The 22,344-nt window shown below is 35.8% G+C and overlaps 1 protein-coding gene across 1 annotated transcript in view; it reads right to left on the bottom strand.

Moving 5' to 3' along the window:
* Window positions 1-22,344, bottom strand: part of RAB31 (RAB31, member RAS oncogene family) — a 364,691-nt gene that overhangs the window by 211,983 nt on the left and 130,364 nt on the right. The window contains exon 3 of the mRNA XM_044067354.1: window positions 6,088-6,169. Coding sequence (XP_043923289.1) covers window positions 6,088-6,169 — 82 coding nt within the window. The remainder of the gene's footprint in view (window positions 1-6,087; window positions 6,170-22,344) is intronic.

The raw sequence follows: 22,344 nt of genomic DNA, 5'->3' as shown, positions 1-22,344 counted from the left end.
ACACAGCGGAGCCTCTTCTGTTCAACGTTGAATAGCTCACTGTTCTGCATTGAACAGAAGTGGGTCCACTTTGTGATTTATGATTGGCTTGTATACTGCATACGGACCAATTATAAATCGCAAAGCGGAGGCTGTTTCGTCAGGATTTTAACAGGCAGTGTGGGACTCGGGATTGGGCTGCTGATACCGGGACAGTCCCACTCAAATAGGGACATCTGGCAACCCTGGCAGTAGTACAGCTTCTGTGGGGGTTTCTTCATAAAGTACTCTCTCCATCTTCTTTTGATGGCCCTTGATGTTACAATGACTAGTAAGCAAATTGTTGATGATAGCCCTTATGAATGGCACCATCTCTCGTCTTGATATTTCTGTCATTGCCTTGCAGCCTATTAAAGCTTCTCTGTGCCATCTGCTGAGTGACTTTCCAGAAGGTTGTTTTTTCTTATGACTTTTTCTTTGCCATTGTGACTGCCCTCTTAACCTCTAGTTTATTTGTCTTTCCTATTTCTCCTTTTTTTAAATTTACCTATCTGTTGACCAGGTAAGACTGGGTACAATCACTCCTTTTAAGAGGTGACCCAGAAGTATTGTCCAGTTAAGTGATTTGCTCAGAATCAGACAGCAGGCAAATGAAGATGCGGAGAAGCAACTCATTAACAACTCGGAGCTTTAGTCCTCTGCACTGCCAGAAAACTTTCTTCACCCCTTCTTTCTTTTGATAACTTCTTGGGCAAACATTTAACCTTCCTTAGAAGTCTGAAGCACAGTTGTCCTAGTTATCAAGCAGCTATAGAAATGAGCTGAGTTTTTTCTCTTCTTCCCTTCACACGCCAGTAACAATTTTACAATCAAAGTAGAAAAATGGAATACATACAACACATCCCGGTTCCATGTGAGGTGTTCACAAACCCACATATAGCTGTGAGGGATGTCTGCAGCAACAAAAAAAGGTGATGATGTTGGTGGTAAGTAAACAGATCCACCCTCGGATAACTACTTATGAGAATGATCTGCTGTCTAGTTCCCAGTCATGGCTGACTGATTTCTCTGCCTAGTGTGTTGGAAGCAGTGTTAAACAGACTGGAAATATGTATGGCCCAAAAAGACAAATGTTTTCTCCCTAGTCATCATGGCTAGTCCATACAGGGGATAAGAATGTATGCTTCCCGTTTGTCAGTGGACCTCATCATTGTTGTACTTCCTGTTTATCTGACAAGTCCTGATCTTAAGACTGACATAAATGCTATTATATAACAGCCACCTCTGTGCCTTCAAAGACAGGTCCCATAGGTTCTGAATTTTCATGTCTTGGAAATGTGATCTCCATGCAATGTCTGAAGAGTCTACAGTCAGATTCTGTTTTGGGACTGGAAAAAATGTCAGCCCTTGGTTCATGGTAGCTTGATAATACTACCACATTAATTCACTTGCTAAGGTTCGCATTAACAGAAAAAAAAACTGCTCCAGAGTTTTGCTTTCTTATCCCTTATGTTTGTAAGGTAGCATTGATCCTTCCTTATATGCAGTCTTGCACTTGATATCATTAGGACACAAGTCACCGAGAAAAGTCCTTGCTGTGAAAAATGTTTTCTGTGTTTACAAGATGAAAAGTAGTCTATCATAAGCTCTGCTCTATCTCTGGGGTATTATCATAGAGGACTTTGTATTCAGGGACAAGAATTTATGCTGTAGACACAGGTCTGACATCTCTGTGCTGACAGACAGACACCCGCATATCAAAAGCAATGAAAACTTCACTAAACTGCAAGACTGCAAGGTGGAAGCTCTAAAGGAAATCAGCTTGAATTAAGCAGTCATCCAAATTTCTTTATTTATATATATATATGTACTTTCATTTGTTTACTGAGATAGAGCTCTGATCTATATGGAACTTTCTCAGGTTCCAGTCTGGGGTGTAAACAAAAAAATCAAGGAATTTTTAAAATGTAGTACAAAAATAGCACTGAGCAGCAGACATTTTAATACAGACATATGTAGTAAGATAACAAGGAATGATCATATTAAGCCATGCATTAACATTGTGGAGAATTTATATAAAACATTTACAACATTTACCCAGATTTACAGATTATAACATAGACTAATTATAAACAGCAGTGAATTCCCATCAGAATAAGATAACGTATACTGAAGCTAGTTGTCTGATAAAATCCAAGGCATAGCAGAAAGGCTAAATGGCAAGTAAGAGAATTAGTTAGAGAAGTCCTACACATAAAAACTAAGGGAATGACTGTGAGCTTTGGGTTTGGGAATGTACATGTAGATATCTGACATGTCCATAATTACCTTACAAGTATCCTGCATCAGTAGAACAACTAAGATATGAAGTACCAATATCTTCAACTTTTTGTTCTGATGAACTGGTTTAAAGTTAATGGGCTCCAGAATGAGTTTCTACTGGCCATTCATTCTACCATTATGAAAAGACTTGATGTGACTGTAGAAGTAGCTCAGCACATTAAAGCATTGTATGTGGGTTCAGTTCTCACCCTTGGTTGTGTACTGTGCAATCTCTGCTATTTTGGGATAGCTGTTTTTAGTACACCTCTGACGTACAACTGATTAGCACGTCTGGCTATTAACCGAAAGGTCGTTGATTCAAGCACACCCAAGAATGCTGTTTCCTTTGTTAACTATTTGTAAGGCTACCACACCATTCCCTGTCCTGACCAACAGACTGGGTGTATTACTTGAGTATCTATCGAGTACACTACTTTCACAGAATTTTGTGAGACACATCACTGCAAAATAAAATAATACATACAATAATAAATACAATAATAAATACCAAGTTAAGCATGTAATCAGTTATCAATAATAAAAACTGGAAAAGCAAAAGACAAGCTGCAATATGCTCTATGTTTACTCAGTTACTACATACCGATGTAGGACACAGTAACAAGCTAGTCAACTGATAGGTGACCACCTAGGGCAAAAATCCAACAGTGCTCTGCGGTTCACTGAAACAGCCCCTAGCTCTTCTTAATGTCAAGCATGAGGCCCCAGTGTCCAGGCAATCACTCACTCACACACACACACACACACACACACACACACACACACACACACACACACACACACACATACACACAGTACATATCATGGCATGTTTTCTTGAAAAGGTTCATTGTAGTTCCTTCAGTATTACAAGGGAGTGAACACAGCAAAAACAGACTTGAACCAGTATGTCTGCTAGCAGCAATATGTCCTCTGGCAGTGATGTGACTATGTGCTCTGGATAAAACTGTAGGAAAGAATGAAGGGACACCTAACCACCATGAAATGGTTACATGGCTAGAGATCCCAGCTTACAAGCCATGTGGAACACAAGATCTTGTTCCTGAATACAGACTATAATTAGCATGCATTCTACTGGTCATAAGGCATGATGGAAGGCACTAGTTTGTTCATTTTGTTATTTTGTTAATAAAAGTAAAGTTGCATGCCCTTTTAGACCAAAAGTGTATCTGATTATTCAGACAATGTTCAGTAATTTGGTCTTAGAATTGGAAAGTGTTAACTGACTATAAAAAAGGCAACACTGTGTCAAAAGAGTTTGTAACAGCTCCATATCTGCTTCACAGCTACTTCCATTTCCTAAACAATCCACATAATTTTCTTTTAGCTCACTATGGGTATTTTTCTGACTTCCCAACAAGCTACTCTCTGTCATTTTTCTCCATTTCAAATTACCTAATTGCTGACATCAGAATCCCTTTACTATCCTATTGGAAAGCTACAACTGGCCTGTCCTTGTGTCCACCAGATGCTTTATGAGCAAGATATAGTTTGCGGCTGTAGATTAGTGAAGCTGATGCAGCTCTGGTCAGTGTTAACACTAATGGTGGGGAAATTGTACATTCTATTCAATTTATTCTAGCCATTCACATCTGATGTGCCATTATGCAACACCCAATCTAACAACCACTGGTCTTAAAGCTGCAGCCAGGTGAAACTCCTCTCAGAATACTGAAGATGGCTCTTGAATTTGGAATCACACAAAATTCTACAGGACACTTGACAGGCATCAATAAACATAGGCTAAGCCTGTATGCAAGACAGATGGCCTGTCCAGGATGCCAACAGAAAGTGACATGAAAATGTTGCCCACTGCTATAGAATCATGGCTTTTCAGCATACAGGGCATTACTGATTCTTCCCTGCTGGCTGATATAACTTACCATGGAAATGTTGTCTCAATGGATGGCAACTGAATTCAGGAAAAGAGAGTCCTGAAAGGCTTGCAGTGTGAGGAGAACAGCTTTCATCTCCAAAAATGTATGTGTACACTTTTCTCATGCTCTGACCAGGCTCTGTGGACTGTCTAAATAATGTATCCCCATTTCAGAGCAGACCCATCCATGATGAATACTACACTGGAGTGGGGGGATAAAGAGATTGCCAAAAGGCTGGAACGGTAAAGCCATTAACAGAGATGTTGGCAGTACACCAGAAAAGTTTTTGTGTGTATTGTCATAGAATCTACACGGTGGGAGCACTGAACCTGGGGGGGGGGGGGTCTACTGCAGGACCCTCATCCAGTACTTGCAAAGGACGGATGCTATGGATATTGGTACTACCATAAGGCCAAACACTTTGAGGAACAGAGCTGCGGCTGCTGAAACCAAAGCTGTACCTGGAATGGAAGGGCTATGACTTTGTCCTGTGGAAGGCTGAGTGTACAAGGTCAGTCTCTAAGCAGCACCATGTAAAGGTCTATGCCAGAGAAAGCTCCATCTGGGACTCTGGTATAATCACTGAGGTCTTCAAGGGCTGGAAAAGTTGCAGTAGAAACTTCCTTATTTCTTTTAGTGACTCCCAAGTTGGGGCAGCTAGCAGCCAATCTTCCACATAAGAGAACACTTTGGTTTTTGACTGTCTGAGGTGAGCTGATACTGTGGCCATGCATTTTTTGAACTTCCTGGGGACACTGGTGAGGCCAAATGGCAGGGCCCTGAATTAAAAATGTCTAGCTCCTCCTACCCTGAAGCACAGAAATCTGGACTCCTTGGCTATCTTACATGCATCTTGGAGGCCTAAAGGGCACATCCAGTTCCGACAGACAGCAAAGGATGAAATTTACCACACAAATATGGAATTGTGATTTGTGAAAAAACTGGTCAAGACCTCTGAGATCCAAAACTGGTCTGAGGTGCTTCATTTTCCTTGGAACCAAAAGACCCTTGAATATCATTTGGACATTTTCTGGTCTACTGAGACCTCTTTTTTAGCAGCCATTATTATCTTTCAGCATCAACAATGTTGTCCTATACCAGCCTCTTAGGGGCTTAAGAGAACCTCTGCCTGAAAACATCTGATGTCATTATGCCACTGATTCATCCAGTATAGGACAATAACATAACGGATGGTACCACTAATTAACAAAACATTGTTTCTGATACAAGTATTTTTACTGGAATCATTGTAATCTTAGAGATAAATGTTATGACATGCATCACAGTAATCAGCTTCAAAATATATGTGCAAACTGGGGTTTTAAGAGGAATGACCAAATGTTATTAAACAGGGTTTGATTCCCTCGGTCGTTATTTGCCTACTGTGTGACCTTGAGTAAGCCACTTAACCAGATATTATTCCTAGGTCGCCTGTGAAAAGGGAATGTGTGTCCAGTGGGGCTAACTGGTTAACAAATGCATATTAAAGCATGAGCAATACCAGAACTAATTATATTTGCAACAGGGATGTAATCTCATGTATGGATATGGAAAAGTCTTTGGTTCTATGAAACATCTCTCATTAAAAAAAAAAAAAAAAAATTAGAATTTGGGACTTGATTCCAATGAACCCTAAATTATATACCTTTTAATTACTTATTCTAAACCCAGTGAATACACCTCACCCCCTTCATTCCTGACTAGAAAAAGAACTGAAAAATGTTTTTAGGAGGGGAGACAGCATTTTTAAGAAAGATATTCATTCTTTATAATTGCCTTCTCAGCCCACCCCATCCACATATGTGTCTATTTAAAGTAGCCTACTATACGCTGAGTATAAATTCAGAGCCCACGAGAAAAATAAAAGCAAGTTATAAACAAAATACATTACCCGTTCTTGTCCGGCTGTATCCCAGATCAAAAATTTATGAAGCTCATTCCCATGGGGAACAGTTTTGGTCATGAAAGAAGCCCTGTACATGACAAATAAAGCACATTGTTAAATTCTGTTCGGCAGTAATCTGGTACATAAGTCAATATCGTCTTTTTACTTTATTTATTTCATACTTGTACTTCACATCTGAAAATACAGACAATTACGAACACTAAAGAAATCAAGGCATAATATGTGATCTGAGTCAAACCTTATGATCACTTTTCCTTTTCACAGAGGTATTACATTTCAAACACTGCAAAGATTTCTTTCTCCTGGGTTTTACTAGCAAGCAATGTCTTCCGGCTTCTCCCGTTAGGGGTCGCCACAGCGGATCACCGGTTCGCAGATTGATTGGCAGTGGAGTTTTTACACTGTTGAGTTGCCAGCCCAGTGCCCAACCTTCACAGAAGGCACATGCACCTACCTGCATGCCTTTAAAACTCACTTGACTGCAGGGAGAGCATGCAGACTCTGCACAGAAGGCGCTCTAGCCGAGAATCGAACTGGCAAACCTCTTGCTGTGAAGCAACAACACTAACCTCTGCACCACCGCGGCAGATAGTCTTACTAGTGAGATAATATCAAAATTGATATGGTGAAGCTTAGGATGGCTGACGACTGTCCTGTCAAAAGTGTAAATGAATGTCTTAACACATCTATACTATGTAGTCAAATCAGAAAATCTCCTGGATATATAGCACCTCTGCAACAGTTCCCATATATGCAAAACAATATGTTCTGTAGGGCACTCCTGTAAGGAGCTGTGATTTTCACACATCCCACACTCCAAATACTCCATGGCCAAACTCATCTGATCACTGCAAAAAGGAAAAACTTAATTTTCTATCAAAGTCCAGATTCCCCTAATTATCATGGTATCTGTTTATTTAAAGTTAGTAATGTTTTGGAGTTAATACACTTGGAGTCTGGCTGTCTGAAGCATATTGTGAAGTGCAAAGGTCCCTGCAAAGACATTTACCTGAACTATTTATTTACGTATGCTGACTTGAGATAAACCTGACATTAGCACTTCCAGCAGTAACTGATTTATATATTGTCACACTCATATGTATGACTCATGTTACCATATTTTAATTTGGTTAAATCTTTATATTGTTTCTCTCTTTACTTAAGCATCTTCATGTAAGTTGGGAACCAAGTATCTGCTACTTTTACAGCAGTCTATCACCGTTTCACTATGGTGTCATAGTTTGTACCCTGCAGTTGTCTATGAAATGATCATATTATGAAATGTGATTTTCTTTCCTATTGGAAAAAATCTTTAAGTAGCACTTAACGACACATCATCCTGATCTCCATACATCCTCCAAACACACAACTGTTTACGTATGCAGAAAATTCCACAATTATCTGTATAGTTGACACTTTCCTAAACTATTAACTCAAAAGGCCTTCAACTCCACCAAAAGCTGGCTAATAGATAACCAACTTCTTTCAAGTCCCCAGAAAACAAACTACTCTTATCTTCCCTAGATCTTTTACATCCTGTAAAGTCAGCTTCAAAATATCATCACTAAACCACATTGACACTGATGTTGTTTCCCATACGAAGTTACTACGGGTTATAATAGATGATCAATTAATGCCTGACCTCCAAACTTGCATAAAAAAGACTCATCAAAAACTTGAGAACAGAAAACTTCCTTACCAATCCTTCTAGAATTACTCTTGCCACTGCCTACCGCCTCCCTACTCTAATATATGCCTCTCCAATCCCCACCAACATAAATACATCCCTTATATCACAGCTCGAACTACATTAGAACAAAGTAGCAAAGTTTGCTATAAATCAGTCCTATAAAACTCATTGGATTGCACTAAAATCACTACATCAGCATGAACTATGCCACCAGCTGCTGTATCGCCAGCTTAACAAGGAAACAGTGCAAGGAAAAATGACACAGAACATTAAACATAAATCACCTTCCTGCCAGCTGTTAGTTCTGTACTTACTCACTACCTTCCTAATCATCCCCGCTGCCCGGCTGATAAATAATTTTTAATAGTCTACAAATCCAACAAATCTATTCGTCTGGGTCTTTATTCTAGCTCTGTGACTAACGCCCAGAACTTAATCCCCATGGACATTAGATTATTATCCAGCAGTCATTTACTTAAGCAATCCTTAAAAGAATTTATCTTTAGATTCTGTCACTGTATGTGTAACATGCCAGGATAATCTCATCTCCCTCACTCTTTTTCCCCTTAACACTTTTATTGTCCCAATTTCACATTATATCTAAATATTCTGACTTGCTTAGATGTCTTTATCACACAACAACCCTGCATTACTACCTTGACTAATTTTATACGTCATGCCTGATTGCACATACATAATCAAGGTGTAAAGCTTTCTATTCAAATTGTTTAAAGTTCTCTGCTCAAAAGTGTAAATAGTGTTAAATTATCTACTTACTAATTGCCAGTACAATTGTATATACAATATTACTATTTTACTTAATTACTACTTTAAACTCGACTTTGCTATGCAAAACTGAAGATTTGTGAAACATGTTTTGTTCTTGTCGGGAATTTATCACTCCATACTAAGTTGAAAGTAATAATGATTACTGTATCTTAAATGTTACTGTAAAAATTATTCTTTTAAATGTGCTATCTAATGTGGTTTTTTTTAATTGATTCTTAAATAATTCTTGTAATTGCACTATCTAGTAATGTTTTTAAAATTAATTCTTGTGTTTGAAGTTTTTCTCCCTCGGCTCATGCTGAAAACGGGCCATTCCCCAGACAAACTTTTCTGGTAAACAAATGTCAGATAAATAAAATAAAAACTTCTTTGTTTCATTTCATAGTGCAGTAAGAGGAAACCACTAACTTTCCTTCTAGCACTGCCAGCCTTCACACTGATATTTACTAAACTGTATCCTGAAGTTTCTGATAACTCAAGTTATCATTCATTGTTGACCAGGTTAGTCCCACTAGGCTAGTGTGGCCTCTTTTCATGGGAGACCTGAGGTTTTCCCTACTGATTTCAATAGGTACCTCTTTTCATGTTAGATCTGAGATGGTATCTATACTAGTAGAAAAATTTGGTTAGAACATCAGCAAACTTCCCCCGCTCTTCGGCACACAGGGACGCAGTTGGCCGCTATACTTCCTGTCTGGGCTCGTAGGCAGTTCAGAGAGGCAGGAAACAGAAAAATGAACATGGAGGATGAGAAAAGTGTTTTGAAGGTGTTGGGAACAATTGTAGCTGTTGGTTGAACAGCAGAGAGGCTAAAAGACAGCAAAAGATGAGCCGGGTGCTAAACAGAGCGAGGAGAATGGAGAGAAGATGAACGAAAAGGCAGGAGAGCTTGTTCAAAGGCAAAAAGAAGTGGCTGAAATGTGCAATATAGAGTCAGAGGAATTATTTCTGCAGAACCTGGTTGCAAAAGAACCTACAAACAAGAGTGTGTTGTTACAACCCTTCAGTCGGGGGGGGGGGGTTGTGGGATGTATATTTAAAAGAGCTAATTGAACAAAGTGAACAAGAAAGTGAAAAGGAAGTATCATGGGGTGAAATAATGGACAGAATACAAGAGGAGGAAGTACAAGAAATAAGGACAGAAAAAAGAAATCATATGCAAAAACTGTAAGAGAAGGTGAAAGAAAAGATAAAAAGAAAATGGAAGTAAGAAGAAAATATCACGTAAGAATAAGTAGCAAGACAGAAAAAGAGCATGACAGGTATGAGTTATGTGATAGTGTCATATCACCACTGGGTATTGTACACAGAGAGGTAAGAACATTTATTTGTATTAATAAAGACTCTTTTGTGAGATTTTTTTTTGAAGAAGCACAGTATATGTAGAAATTCTTACAGCAACATAAAAAAAAAGGAAAAATAATCCTTGGAACGGTACATACAAGTTTGTACAGAGGTTGAAAGAGACACGTTAAGAGACTATTTAAAAACTGTGTGTAGAGTAATGGATATTACAAAGATTTATGACAACAGAGCTTTATGGATTGGGGGATGGGAATGTGGATTTATATTGCAAATGCAAATGAAAAAAATAATACAGTGTCTAGTATAATTAATGGGGAGGGGAACAGGGGTTTGGTGAGATACTGAGGACAACCAAAGACATGTTTTTCTGTGTCAAAAATGACCATTTAATAATTGTGATAAAGGAAAATGTTTTATTTGTTGTAAAATCAGTCAAGAAGCAAATAACATTGAACTAAAATGTATTAAATGTGAAGAAGGTGGACATTTATCGATGGATTGCAATGAAAAAGAAACAAATACACAGGAAGGAAGAAAGCTACAGTAAATTATGTGGTCATAGAAGATAACATAGAAAAGTTACAAAATGAGAAATATATAATGGTGGAAATAAAGGAAAGTGCAAGGGAAGAAATAGAAAAAGAAGAAATAAGCAATTCAACTGTTAAGGGAGAACATAAATCTGTGCTAATTAAAAGCAAAAGAAATTCTATTAGAAAAGAGTAAAAGACAAAAAACTTAAATATAAAAATATACAAATAGGAGAAAACAAGATAGAAAAAGGATGAAGAACAAAATACTCCACAGAGTGAGAGTCTTATCTATAAATGTGAATACTATCAAGAATGTAAAAAGAAGATTGGGGGCTAGAATGGTGTAGATTATTGGATATGAATATCATAATACTAATATATATAAGAATTGTGATACAAAAAGAGAGAATACAACTAACTGAATTATGGGAAGGAAAGATAACATGGAATATAGGAGAGGAAAAATGTTCAGGAATAGCAATTCTAAGTAAATAAAATACTGAAATTTTGGACTTAGCATTAGTAATACTAAGAAGAGTGTTAGTGGATATAAAATGGAAGAATCAAGTATATAGAATTGTGGCATTATATGTACATGTCATACAAAAACAAAGGGAAATTATGCCAAGGAAAATTGTTGATTATGTTAGTGTCAATATGCAAATTATACTAGCAGGAGATTTTAAATGTGATTTAAGGCATAAGAGAAAAGAAGGAGCAGATGTTAAAGTTATTTTGGAAATAATTAAAAGTGGCAATATGTATCTATGGAATAATAAGCAGTTGCCATATGAAAGGGGTAATTTGAAAACAAAAAATGACTGTTTTATACTACCAGAGTGCCTAAAAGTATTACATAAAGGTATTAAAATTACAGGTTTTACTGACCATGTAGCAATATGAGTAGAAGATCAAGATAAGGAAGGATATATAAAAATAGGAAGTGGCACTAAAAGAATAAATTAAGCAGAATTAAATGAATATATGAGAATAATTTTGCAATTATGGTTAGATCACATAAATATGATACATTTTACTAAGATTGGACAAGTTGGTCGATACCTTTAAAAGAGAAGTGTAAAAAGAGATCTTGGAATGGCAAAGGATAAAAAGAAAACAAGATAGTTGTAAATATAAAGACATCAGTAATCAAATATTTACAGATATAACAAGTAAAAAAGGATTTATAGAAAAAGAAAAACTAAATATGAAATTAATCAAGAAAAGATTAAAAGGATGCTGTTTAAACAAAGATAGTTTTTACAAGGGAAAAAGAGAAAGTAGCACCCTACCTAAGTAGGATGGTAAGAGAAAAATAACAGAAAAATAAGAGGGTTAAGAGATGAGGAAGGAAATATAGCAAAAACATAGAAAGAAATAATGCAAGTAATAAGAAATGATATTATGAAAATATTTGGCTGTGCTCTTGTCACTCTCCAGGATAATTATCTACCCTCTGCTATCTTAACTTTTTTAGTATATAAAAGACCCCCTGTACTTGCACTGCACTATTAGTTGTATTGTACTACTGCTTGTACTTCTACTGACTGTATTATACTATTGCGTGTCTTGTTTTAATGCTTGTATTGCTCTGAACTATTGTGGAGCTTTTCTCCCTGGGTCTCTGCTGAAAACGGGCCCCTGGCCTAGTCAGACACTACTCGGGTAACAAATGTAATAAATAAATAAATTGTTAGAAATGACAATGACAGAAAATATAAATGGAATTAAAAAAATAGTTAAAAAAAGATAATGAGGAAATGGGAAAAAATTACTATGACAGAAGTGAAAAAAGTTCTAGAAACAGTAAACCTAGAAGCTGCTACCATAACAGATGGAACTGAATATGCGATGTGCAAAAATATGAATGAAAGGCAACAAAAATATCTATTGGAGGTTTTTAATGAATGGTTAGAAAAAGGTATGCAAGATAACAAAAATATGTATGGATGCAATGAAGTTCATATGGAAGAAGGGAGACAAAACAGATATAAAGAGCTCTAGAGCTATAATGTTAAACACTGTTGATTATAAGATATTCATGAAGATAATACAAAATAGAATAGTAGACAAAGTAAATAAATTATTGAATGAAATGATTTTTGGAACAAAAGAGAAAGGAGATTAAGAGCTTCTAATGATTATAAGAGAAACAGTAGAAGATATAACAATAGGAAAAGTAGAAGCTAAAGTCCTAATAGCAGATGTTAATAAAGTGTTTGATGAAATACAGCATGCGGTATTATGGGAGATTTTAGAAGAGTAAGACTTAAATAAAAAAAATATTAATGTTTTGGTATCAGTGTATCACTAAAACTAGTGGTTAATGGATGGTTAAGTGAGAAAATAGAAATAAAAAGTGGCATAATACAAGGATGTCCGGCAAGTAGCATACTGTTTGCATTAATAATGAATACAATCGTAAATGAAGCAAGTTTAACATTAAAGGAAGCTAGATATTGCACAACAGAAGGAATACAGATCCCACCAATATTGTCTTTTGCAGATGATTTAGTTCTACTGGTTAAAAATAAAGAAGGGATGAAAACAGCTATTAAGACAGCAAGAAATTAAAAGTGTTTTGTTTGAGTATTAATGAGGGAAAAAGTAAAGGACTAGGATTTTCTGGTATAACAGAAGGTATTCAATTTAGTAAGGAAGTGATAGAAATTCTAGAAGTAAAGTATGGTAACGAACAGCAGAGAGTAATGCAATGGAAGACCATGTTAAATAAAATAAGACACACCTGCTTGTTCTGGTGAACATTCAAACTTACATACAGGAAAAAAGCATAGTTACTTAATTCAGTAATATTAGGAAAAGTAGCTCATTTGGCAAGTTTATTTTGATGTCAGTTGAATCTGAAAAATTATTACTATCTATATGGTTTGCCTTTATATGGAGTTCCAAGATTAAACTCAATCAAAAGAGGAAATCTTTATGTTTCAAGAAAAGAATGAGGATTGGGTTTAATAAATCCAACTGTACATATAACATCACTGAATTTGTATAACGTATTGGCTTGGATGAAAGAAAAACAAAGAAAACTGGTAGCAGATATAATAAAAAAAATAGAGATATCTGGGAGAAGCTTGAATATCTTAAAAAAATAAAGGTATGATGAATACAAAATGAGACTATATCAAGAGAAAAATTACTATGGAAGAATGATATAAATAATATAGAAAATAATAGAAAGAAATGGTATGAAACTATAATGAAGATATTCATTATATCTTTCCATGGAAGCATTTAGAAGAAAGAAAAAAAAAAGCTGTAAAAGCAAGCATGAATAGATTGTAGGAAATACCTTTTATGTACAGATTTTGTATGGAGAATTTTCATAAATAAGCTAAAGGCGAATATGTCATTTAAGAAGCTAGAGGAAAGAATCTGTATATATTGTGGAGAGGTGGAAACCGCAGAACACATGTTTATGAAATGTAATAGAGTGAATCAATTATGGAAAATATATGAAAAAGAAAGTATAAAGGGATTGAAAAATGTAAATATGGATATGATAGAATATGGGTACTATAAAAATGTAAAAACAAAACGTGGATAAAACGAAAAGTTGTTCTGTATAACATGGATTATTTGGAATGAAAGGTTAAACAAAATAAGATTTAATGGAAAATGGTCATTATCAGAAATTCTGAAAAATATATGACTTTAGTTATGGAAAAAAATAGTGGGGGAATTGAAAATGTAAAAATATAAAGAAAAACATGTAAAGCAACTATATATAACTGTAAATAATACATATAAAATGTATATTATGAATTTTAAATAAAGAACCCTTACTCACTATAATGCCTGTGGTCCATACATCTAACAAGCGTTAATGTGTATATGCTCAGTTCCTAGCACAGTGGCAGCTGGGAGAGTGACACAATCAAGAGGAAAGAGTTTTGGAGGTTGAGGCAAATGCTGATCTTCAAACAGATGAAGGAAAGCAACTTGTGGAGTTACACTGTTGATTTGGAAGAGTTGTTCCAGGCAAAGATGGTCGAACTAAGCAAGACTGTTACTTGGACTGGACAGAATGGTGGTTCATATTTAAAGAAAAATATAAATCAAACTATTTAAAATGAGAAAATGTATTAAGACAAAAAGAAAAACAAGACTATATGTTGTTACAGAATACTACAATAGAATGTTTGGAGAGAAATGAAAGTTATTATTACATAAAAAACATATATATATAGAAAAAGAATAAAGAGAAAAAAAAAGATTATTGTATAAACTAAGGCATTTTGTCCAAGGTACTTGAGTAAAAAGGTTAAAAAAGATAGTGGTATAATTAGGGAATTGAGTGATGAGAAAGGGGTGAAGGGGTGGTGGTAAAAAAAATCTGAAATTATGAAAATTATAGTGTAATTTGTTGACAGTAAGAAAACAAAAGTAAAAGACAGCCAATGAATGAATCTTAATCAGTTTAATGAAAGCATGAATAAAGATGTAGATAAACAGATTACTATGACAGAAATGGATTTAATAATGAAGAAAGTTAATACTGATTTTGCAGCAGCTCTGGATAGTATAGGTTATATAATGCATAAGAATATGGATTTTTGCCAAAAGAAAGATTTATATGTGTATTGAATGAATGGCCACAAGATGGTATTTGATACACGCAAATATGTAATGGTATGATGAAAGTTATATGGAAAATAGAGGGAAATAAACTGGAGACCAGTTGTTTTAAATAATACAGATTACAAGATTTTTATGAAGATTTTTCATATACAAATAGAAAATAAGATAAACTGTTAGAGGCTGGTGTATATGGTATTAAAGGAAGTGGATGTCAGGAGATATTAATGACTGTCAGAGAAACAGTAGATGATATAAGACAAGGAAATAAAGGAAAAATATTAATAGGTGATATAAATAAGGCTTTTGATAGAACAGACCACAAAGTATTATGGGGCATTTTGAAAAGCTATAATTTAAGTGGAAAAATACAGAACGTAATTCAGTTGCTATATAAAAAGAGTAATATTAAACTATTAGTAAATAGATGGTTAAGTAAGTAATTAAACACGACTAGAGGGCTGAAAGAAAGGATGTTGTATGAGTAGTACTTTATTTACTATGGTTATGAACTGGATAGAGAAAAGAATAAATGAAGATATGATGAAGGTAAAGTTTATACAAAATGAAGATACTGAATATCCAGTTATTATGTCATACATAGTTGATATGATTCTTGCAGCTAAGAAGAGTAAAATGATGGAACAAATAATAGTTAGAAAAAATGACTGTTTTCAAAGCTTAGGAATGTGTTTAAATAGCAATAAAAGTAAGGGATGACTTGGAGTTGAAGCAGTAATAAAGGAAATTATGTTTGGGACAGATGGGATTTCAGTATTACAAATTATTTTTGGACAGACTGAAGTTGTTAAAGAACAATGGATACAAATTTTATAGGAACGGAGAGAGTTGAGTATTATATGGACTAAATATAGATTATCTTAGTAAAAAAAGTTCACTTAATTAACTCTATATGGATGAGAAGAATAGCCTACATGGCAAGTATATATAGGACAGCTAAAGAAATCTATAAAAAAGAATTAATATTTACATTTATCTAGGGATCAGGGTTGAACCCAGTCAAGAGAGGAGTATTGCATGTAGACAGGGATGCAGGAGGGTTGGGATTAATAAATCTAGTAGTTTATGGTGCATCTTTGAATTTATTTAGACTGTTAGAACGGATTAATGGAGACGAGAGCATTTACAAAAGAAAATTGTTTAAGATAAAGTATACTAGAGAATGGGAGTTAATACGACTGAATAAAAGAAAAACAGAATGGAGGAACGAAGAAAGAGATAAAAAGCTATAAATAAAAATAAAAATGTGGAAATTAAATACAGACAAAGTTGAAAACAACAGGAGAATATGGTATAAAAATATCATGATAGAATATTATTATGTTAATCCTGAGTAACTAAACAGTTGAAATTAGAGCCATAAAGCTAAGACATATTTGGTGTATGAGAAATTAAGAATGTCAAGATTTTCTGTGGAGACTACAAATGAATAAGCTAATGGAGAAAACAAATACACCATATAAAAAATAAATATGGTATGTCTTTATTGTAAGGAATTAAAAATTGCAGATCATGTTTTCTTGAACTGTAAAAAAGTTCAAAAGTTCTGGGCAATATTAATAGAGAAGAAAATTTTGAATGAATTTCAGGTTTATAAACAATTAAATATGGATATGGTTGAATATGGATTTTATTAAGGTTTAGATAAAAATATATATCAACATATTAGACAAAGAAATGTTTTGTATTATTTGTGTTATTTGGAATCAAAGATTGAAGACAGTTATGTTTACAGGTAATTGGGTTATTCCAAATACATTGAGAAAAATTAAGTGCTTGTTGTGGAAAAATGAGTTGAGGGTCGACAGACATACAACTTGGAAGTTTTGTTGAGATGGATGTATATTTTATTTTGTTGTAAATATGTTCATAATTTATTTTATATATTTGTAAATAATATAAACATTTGTATAAAATAAAGGATGCCTACTGTTTTCACTAAGTGCCATGGGATATTTTACATCCACCTGAACTACCACCAACTCAAACAGATGTGACCTCGGTTTAACATCTCATCTGAAGGAGGACACATGAAGGAGTGCAGCCCCCCAATAATGCTACATTGCAGTGCGAGAAATCCAACCAAAGACCACCACACCAAAAAAAAAAAACTAAAATAAAAGAACATAAAAACAATAAGACCATGTTCCACAAAGAATCCATGTAGTTTATTAAGAAATCCAATCAGCTGAAGTGGGAACAGAACTCACAGCCTTGTGGTCTTCTAACACCAAATGCAGCTGCACTATATGTTGTTCCTCTGACACTGACACAAGTTCTCATTATTGCACACTTGACAATGTGAGATTTAATGGACAAAAGCTTGCTGTAACATTAGGTACAGTACTACTGATTTCTTTAGAACTTTCACAAAGCCTATAACTGTCGATACTCTAATGAGAGTTGTGAGCCCAAGTAAGTTATATCCAAAAAAATGCCCAACTGCATGTACATTCACTATTTAAATGGAAACATGATGTAGCATAGTTATGCAAGTACTTAGCCAAAGATCTTCAAAGCATCTCTCAGCAACACAGGCAGAAAATGGTGAATATAGTTTTGCATGGACTAAACATAGGGCCTTCAAAGTAAAGACAGAACAACAAGTGCTACAGGAAGAAATCACTACACCTGTAAGAAGTAGATGCTCCTTCTTTATGCGAGTCATGTGACCGGACAGAGTCTTGGCAACTCTGAGTAAAGCTTAAAAGGAATAACATTTCTGCCTCCTTGTTTCTTGCGTGGTTAAACTTGATGCTTGTGCTGGAATCCCAAACACTAATGTCTCTATAAGAGGAGTGTTAGAAACTGAATCTGCAGCCACAGCGTGATGTCAGAACTCAACTCAAGATGGCAGAAATACTTATTTCATTTTCACTTATCAAGGCACCCAATGCATAATATGATTTCTCATATAGTTGCTGCTCCTGCTGCGCAGATGCCCCTTGCCCTTTATGCCCAGTCTACTGTGAACAGTATTGCACTGTGCAACTTCCTTTTTCACTTTTCAGAATAGGTTATGCCTCAGCAAATTTATTATTACACAATATGAAGCCCCTTGCTCATAAACTGCAGAAAATACAATTTTCCTTGAGCTGGTTGCTTATAAATTAAAACTCAATAGTTAAGGAAAATTTCACTTTAGTGTTTGCCTTGAGATACTACACCACCTTGGAGTCTATAAATCTGCAGGGACACTGAAAGCCCTGGATCCAAACGGAGTTGCATCTTATTGTCAGATATCCCACTTGCAAGTTAGTTAATATAGTCTGGCCTTACAAGAGAGTGAAAGAAGCAACTTGATAGTGCTGAAAATCAATTCACAGGCACATTGTGAGCCCATGAACAATGTACTCTACATAACATACTTATTCTTTACAAGAAATTAAGATCTACAAGAAACTATTGATGCATACATGACTGAGCTATGACACAAGGTGCATGAATGTGGGCATCTATGTTGTTCATTCATCATAAATAAAACAGAGTGCAATGAAATAAATGGCAGTATAAGAGACAGATTGTTGACATACTCAGACCTGACAGTAGAAAATGCTCAAATGCATGTCATGCCTCTTACGTATTGAGTGTATAGTTTAACTAATGATAGAAGTATGTAAAATTGATACTACACATGAGCATAAGGGGGAAATAAAGACTAAAATTTACACAAATAATAAGAATAAAAACAAAAGAAACAACAGTGCTCTCCCTACACAATGTACAAGACAATACCTGGTAATAAATTAGCAATGAGAAATATATTTGTACCAGGTGTGGTTACAGGCATGAAAAGAGACATTGGCTGGGATTCACAGACACGTTATGTTCAGCTGCATAGAGATAAATGAAATGTAGCCTGTAGTGCAACACAGCCAACAGCTAGTCAGATGTGTAGTCCAACTTACACAGTGCCAACGTATTGAAATATGGACTGCATAGTGAAATACAGCTGCCACGTTTTATGGGAAAACAGAGTTAAGCAGGTACAATGGACAGAAATTTACAAAGGCTCATGACAGATGTGCCTAATATTATCGCTAAGGCAGTCTAGCTCAATGGAGTTCAACTGTGTTAAATTGTGCTCATATGTGCAATGATGCACCAAATAGCTAGCATTCACAGTTGTCATAGTAGCTCAATGACGGTCATTGAAATTCAGCACAATAAAAGGCTAACCCAATTCCTCATATACGTGGGTAAGAAAAGGGGAAACAGGACAGCAGGAAAGGAAATATAAAGCAGAGGAAAACACACAAGACTGACCCTAATGTATAATAGGGGGAAAAGGAAGGGCTTTTTGTGGGAAGAGAGCCCCATTTGTAAGGAATGACTGTGGAAGGGCTAAAGGGTGAACAGTAAGTAGCAGGAGTAGGCAAACAAACATAAAATACAGAAACAGACAGGCATGGTCAGCATGCACATGCTGCTGCTACTCCTAGTACCTCCATTTGCCTATAAAATATTTATCCAGGGTGTTCACAATAAGTGCACTGTGGTGCAGTGCACTTGTTTTACATGTTTCTGAATTGCTCTCCAATGTTTAATGCTGTCATTTGTATAATCCACATTTTTACGTGCATGGTGTTCCTTATTTCCATGTCAATGTACAGCCATCTATATTTATTGCATGCCACACAGATTCCCATTGCATCACCACACTAAATGTATCTCTGAATTACACACACCCAGCTTTAATTGACAGCAGACACTTTTTTAAACATCTATGAATGTCAGCCACTGTAATGCGATGTCAAGTTTGTAGAAGGTGTGGTGCTGTTGGCCATTATGTGAGAATGTGCTTTAAAGAACCAGGATGCATGAGCAGAGTATTAATGTTCTGAAAACAGAGAATGAAATTGAGTATGGCAGAAATGCAGTTTGTAAATATTGCACCAGCTACAGGCATAGACAGATCACGTAAGACATAACTGTGACAGAAATCCTGGATATCAAAATGAAAAAGAATGTTAGGAGAATTTTCAAAAAGTATGAGGTGAGAAAAGGGATAATGGTCAAATCAGGCAATTTTAAAAATGCTATTACATCAGAGTCTAACAATGTCTGAATCACTTTTCTGAAGTTTGGCTCTAAACTGCAAGCTAAATGAAACCACATGTGTACTGTTCCCTTATTCTGTGTATAAATTAAAGCCTGTATGTCAAATGTCATTTCACTGTGTTTAGAAAAATAAAGTGCGTAACTAGTTGTTTCAAGTCATAACTCAGCAGACTCAGTTAAAGCAACGCAATATGCTTTGCAAAGTCGCAAATGTTTATGAGTGATTGACAAAATTCAGGTTATACAGTTGGAAAACTTCAGTAGAAATGCAGTCTACACTCAAACTAAGCTGAACACTAAGAAGAAAAGTAAATATATCACACAAATGGTCTACAGAATGTGTAGCAGGAAAAGTTGCAAGTTCTGAAAGTGAACTAGAATGCTCAAGAGGAAAGTTGCTTCACATATTTAAGCTCTGCCAAGTCACAATCACTTGCAGAAATAAGTGAAATTGGGTAATAAGGCAAACTGAATAAAACTAGAATCTGAAAATATTTTTCAGACAAAATGCTCAATGAAAAGAGAGGCAATAAAAATGTATCAGGTGCAAAAATAAACAAATGCAAAGTTCTGAGAAGAAAAGGGATGTCTTAGAGGAGTACTCTAGTCTAAGGGTCTAAGACACTTGAAAACAAATTATCACACTAAATTACTGCCAGAAGCTGTACTTGAGAAACATGTTTCATGCAGTATGCATACAGCTCTGAGAGAAAAGATGCAGCATGAGCCTAAACGTGAGAAGCTGCCGAAGCTGCTGGGATTGAAATTTGAACACAGACTGGATCTACTATATGGGTTAAATAATAGCTCTGAAGCAAGATAAATTTGGAATTCCATACACCCATGAGACATTAACAAACATATATCAACACAGCATTGTCCTGTACAAACAGTCGAAACAAACAGTTGTTACTTTGCATAACAAGATATTCCTCTCAGTGTTAAACTGCACACAGCAAGCTGTAAGCTGTGTACTTTCAATATACTCCTGGTTAGCTTAAAGTTTCTTTGATTACCATTTATCATTTTGTCAGCTCCAGAAGCCTTTCAACATCCTGTAGTTGATATGACTGAAGGCTTAGAAAGTGTTGCAAACTACCAATGCCATTTTGGTCTGGGGTACTGCTAAACTATAGCAGAGCAACAGAAAAATAAAGCTACCAGACAGACTAAGCTCATAAAGTGTTAAACTGAACAAAGTGTCAAATTAATGAGTTATGTTTAAAATACACCTTTCATCTTTGCATTATTTATGGGTTGCAACTAGGTGTTGAAATGGTACAAGCCACTAAAGATATGTAAACACCAACAGAAAAAAAATCACTAATATGATTCTTGAAGATGGCGCAATACTTGTTCAAGTTCATATTTCATTTGTCAGATTTTACTTATGAGAAAGCTACTTGAGCAAGATAGAGTTTGGAGTTGATCATAAGATCAAAATACAAGTCTGAATTCCTAAAAGGAATGGTAAACACTGCACCTGCATTCAAATATTATGGTGCAAAATTACCTACAGAATCTTCAAGTGGATACAGTGGCATTAAGGTATGGCTTTATGGCAGAGAAGAGTCATCATCATCTTCTTTCGGATGTTCCCATTAGGGGTCGTCACAATGGATCATCTGTTTCCATTTCTTCCTGTCCTCTGCATCATGCTCTTTCACACCAACCGCCTGCATGTCCTCTCTCACCACATCCATAAACCTTATCTTAGGCCTTCTTCTTTTCCTCTTACCTGGCAGCTCCATCCTTAGCATCCTTTTCCCAATATACCCAGCATCCCTCCTCAGCACATGTCCAAACCAACGCAATCTCGCCTCTCTTGCTTTGTCTCCAAACTGTCCAACCTGAGCTGACCCTCTAATATATTATTCCTAATCCTGTCCATCCTAGTCACACCCAGTGCAAATCTTAACATCTTTAACTCTGCCACATCCAGCTCTGACTCCTGCCTTTTCGTCAATGCTACCGTCTCCAACCCATATAACATAGCTGGTCTCACTACCCTCTTGTAGACCTTCCATTTCACTCTTATTGGTACCTGTCTGTCACAAATCCCTCCTGATACTCTTCTCCACCCATTCCACCCTGCCTGTACTCTCTTCTTCACCTCTCTTCCACACTCACCATTACACTGAACTGTTGATCCCAAGTACTTAAACTCATCCACCTTTACCAACTCTACTCCCTGCATCCTCACCATTCCTCTACCCTCCCTCTCATTTACACACATATATTCTGTTT

This window comes from Protopterus annectens, chromosome 3.part1 (genome assembly GCF_019279795.1).
Source record: "Protopterus annectens isolate FY-2018-M chromosome 3.part1, PAN1.0, whole genome shotgun sequence".
NCBI classification, from domain to species: Eukaryota; Metazoa; Chordata; order Ceratodontiformes; family Protopteridae; genus Protopterus; species Protopterus annectens.
This window is presented reverse-complemented; position numbering and strand designations above follow the sequence as displayed.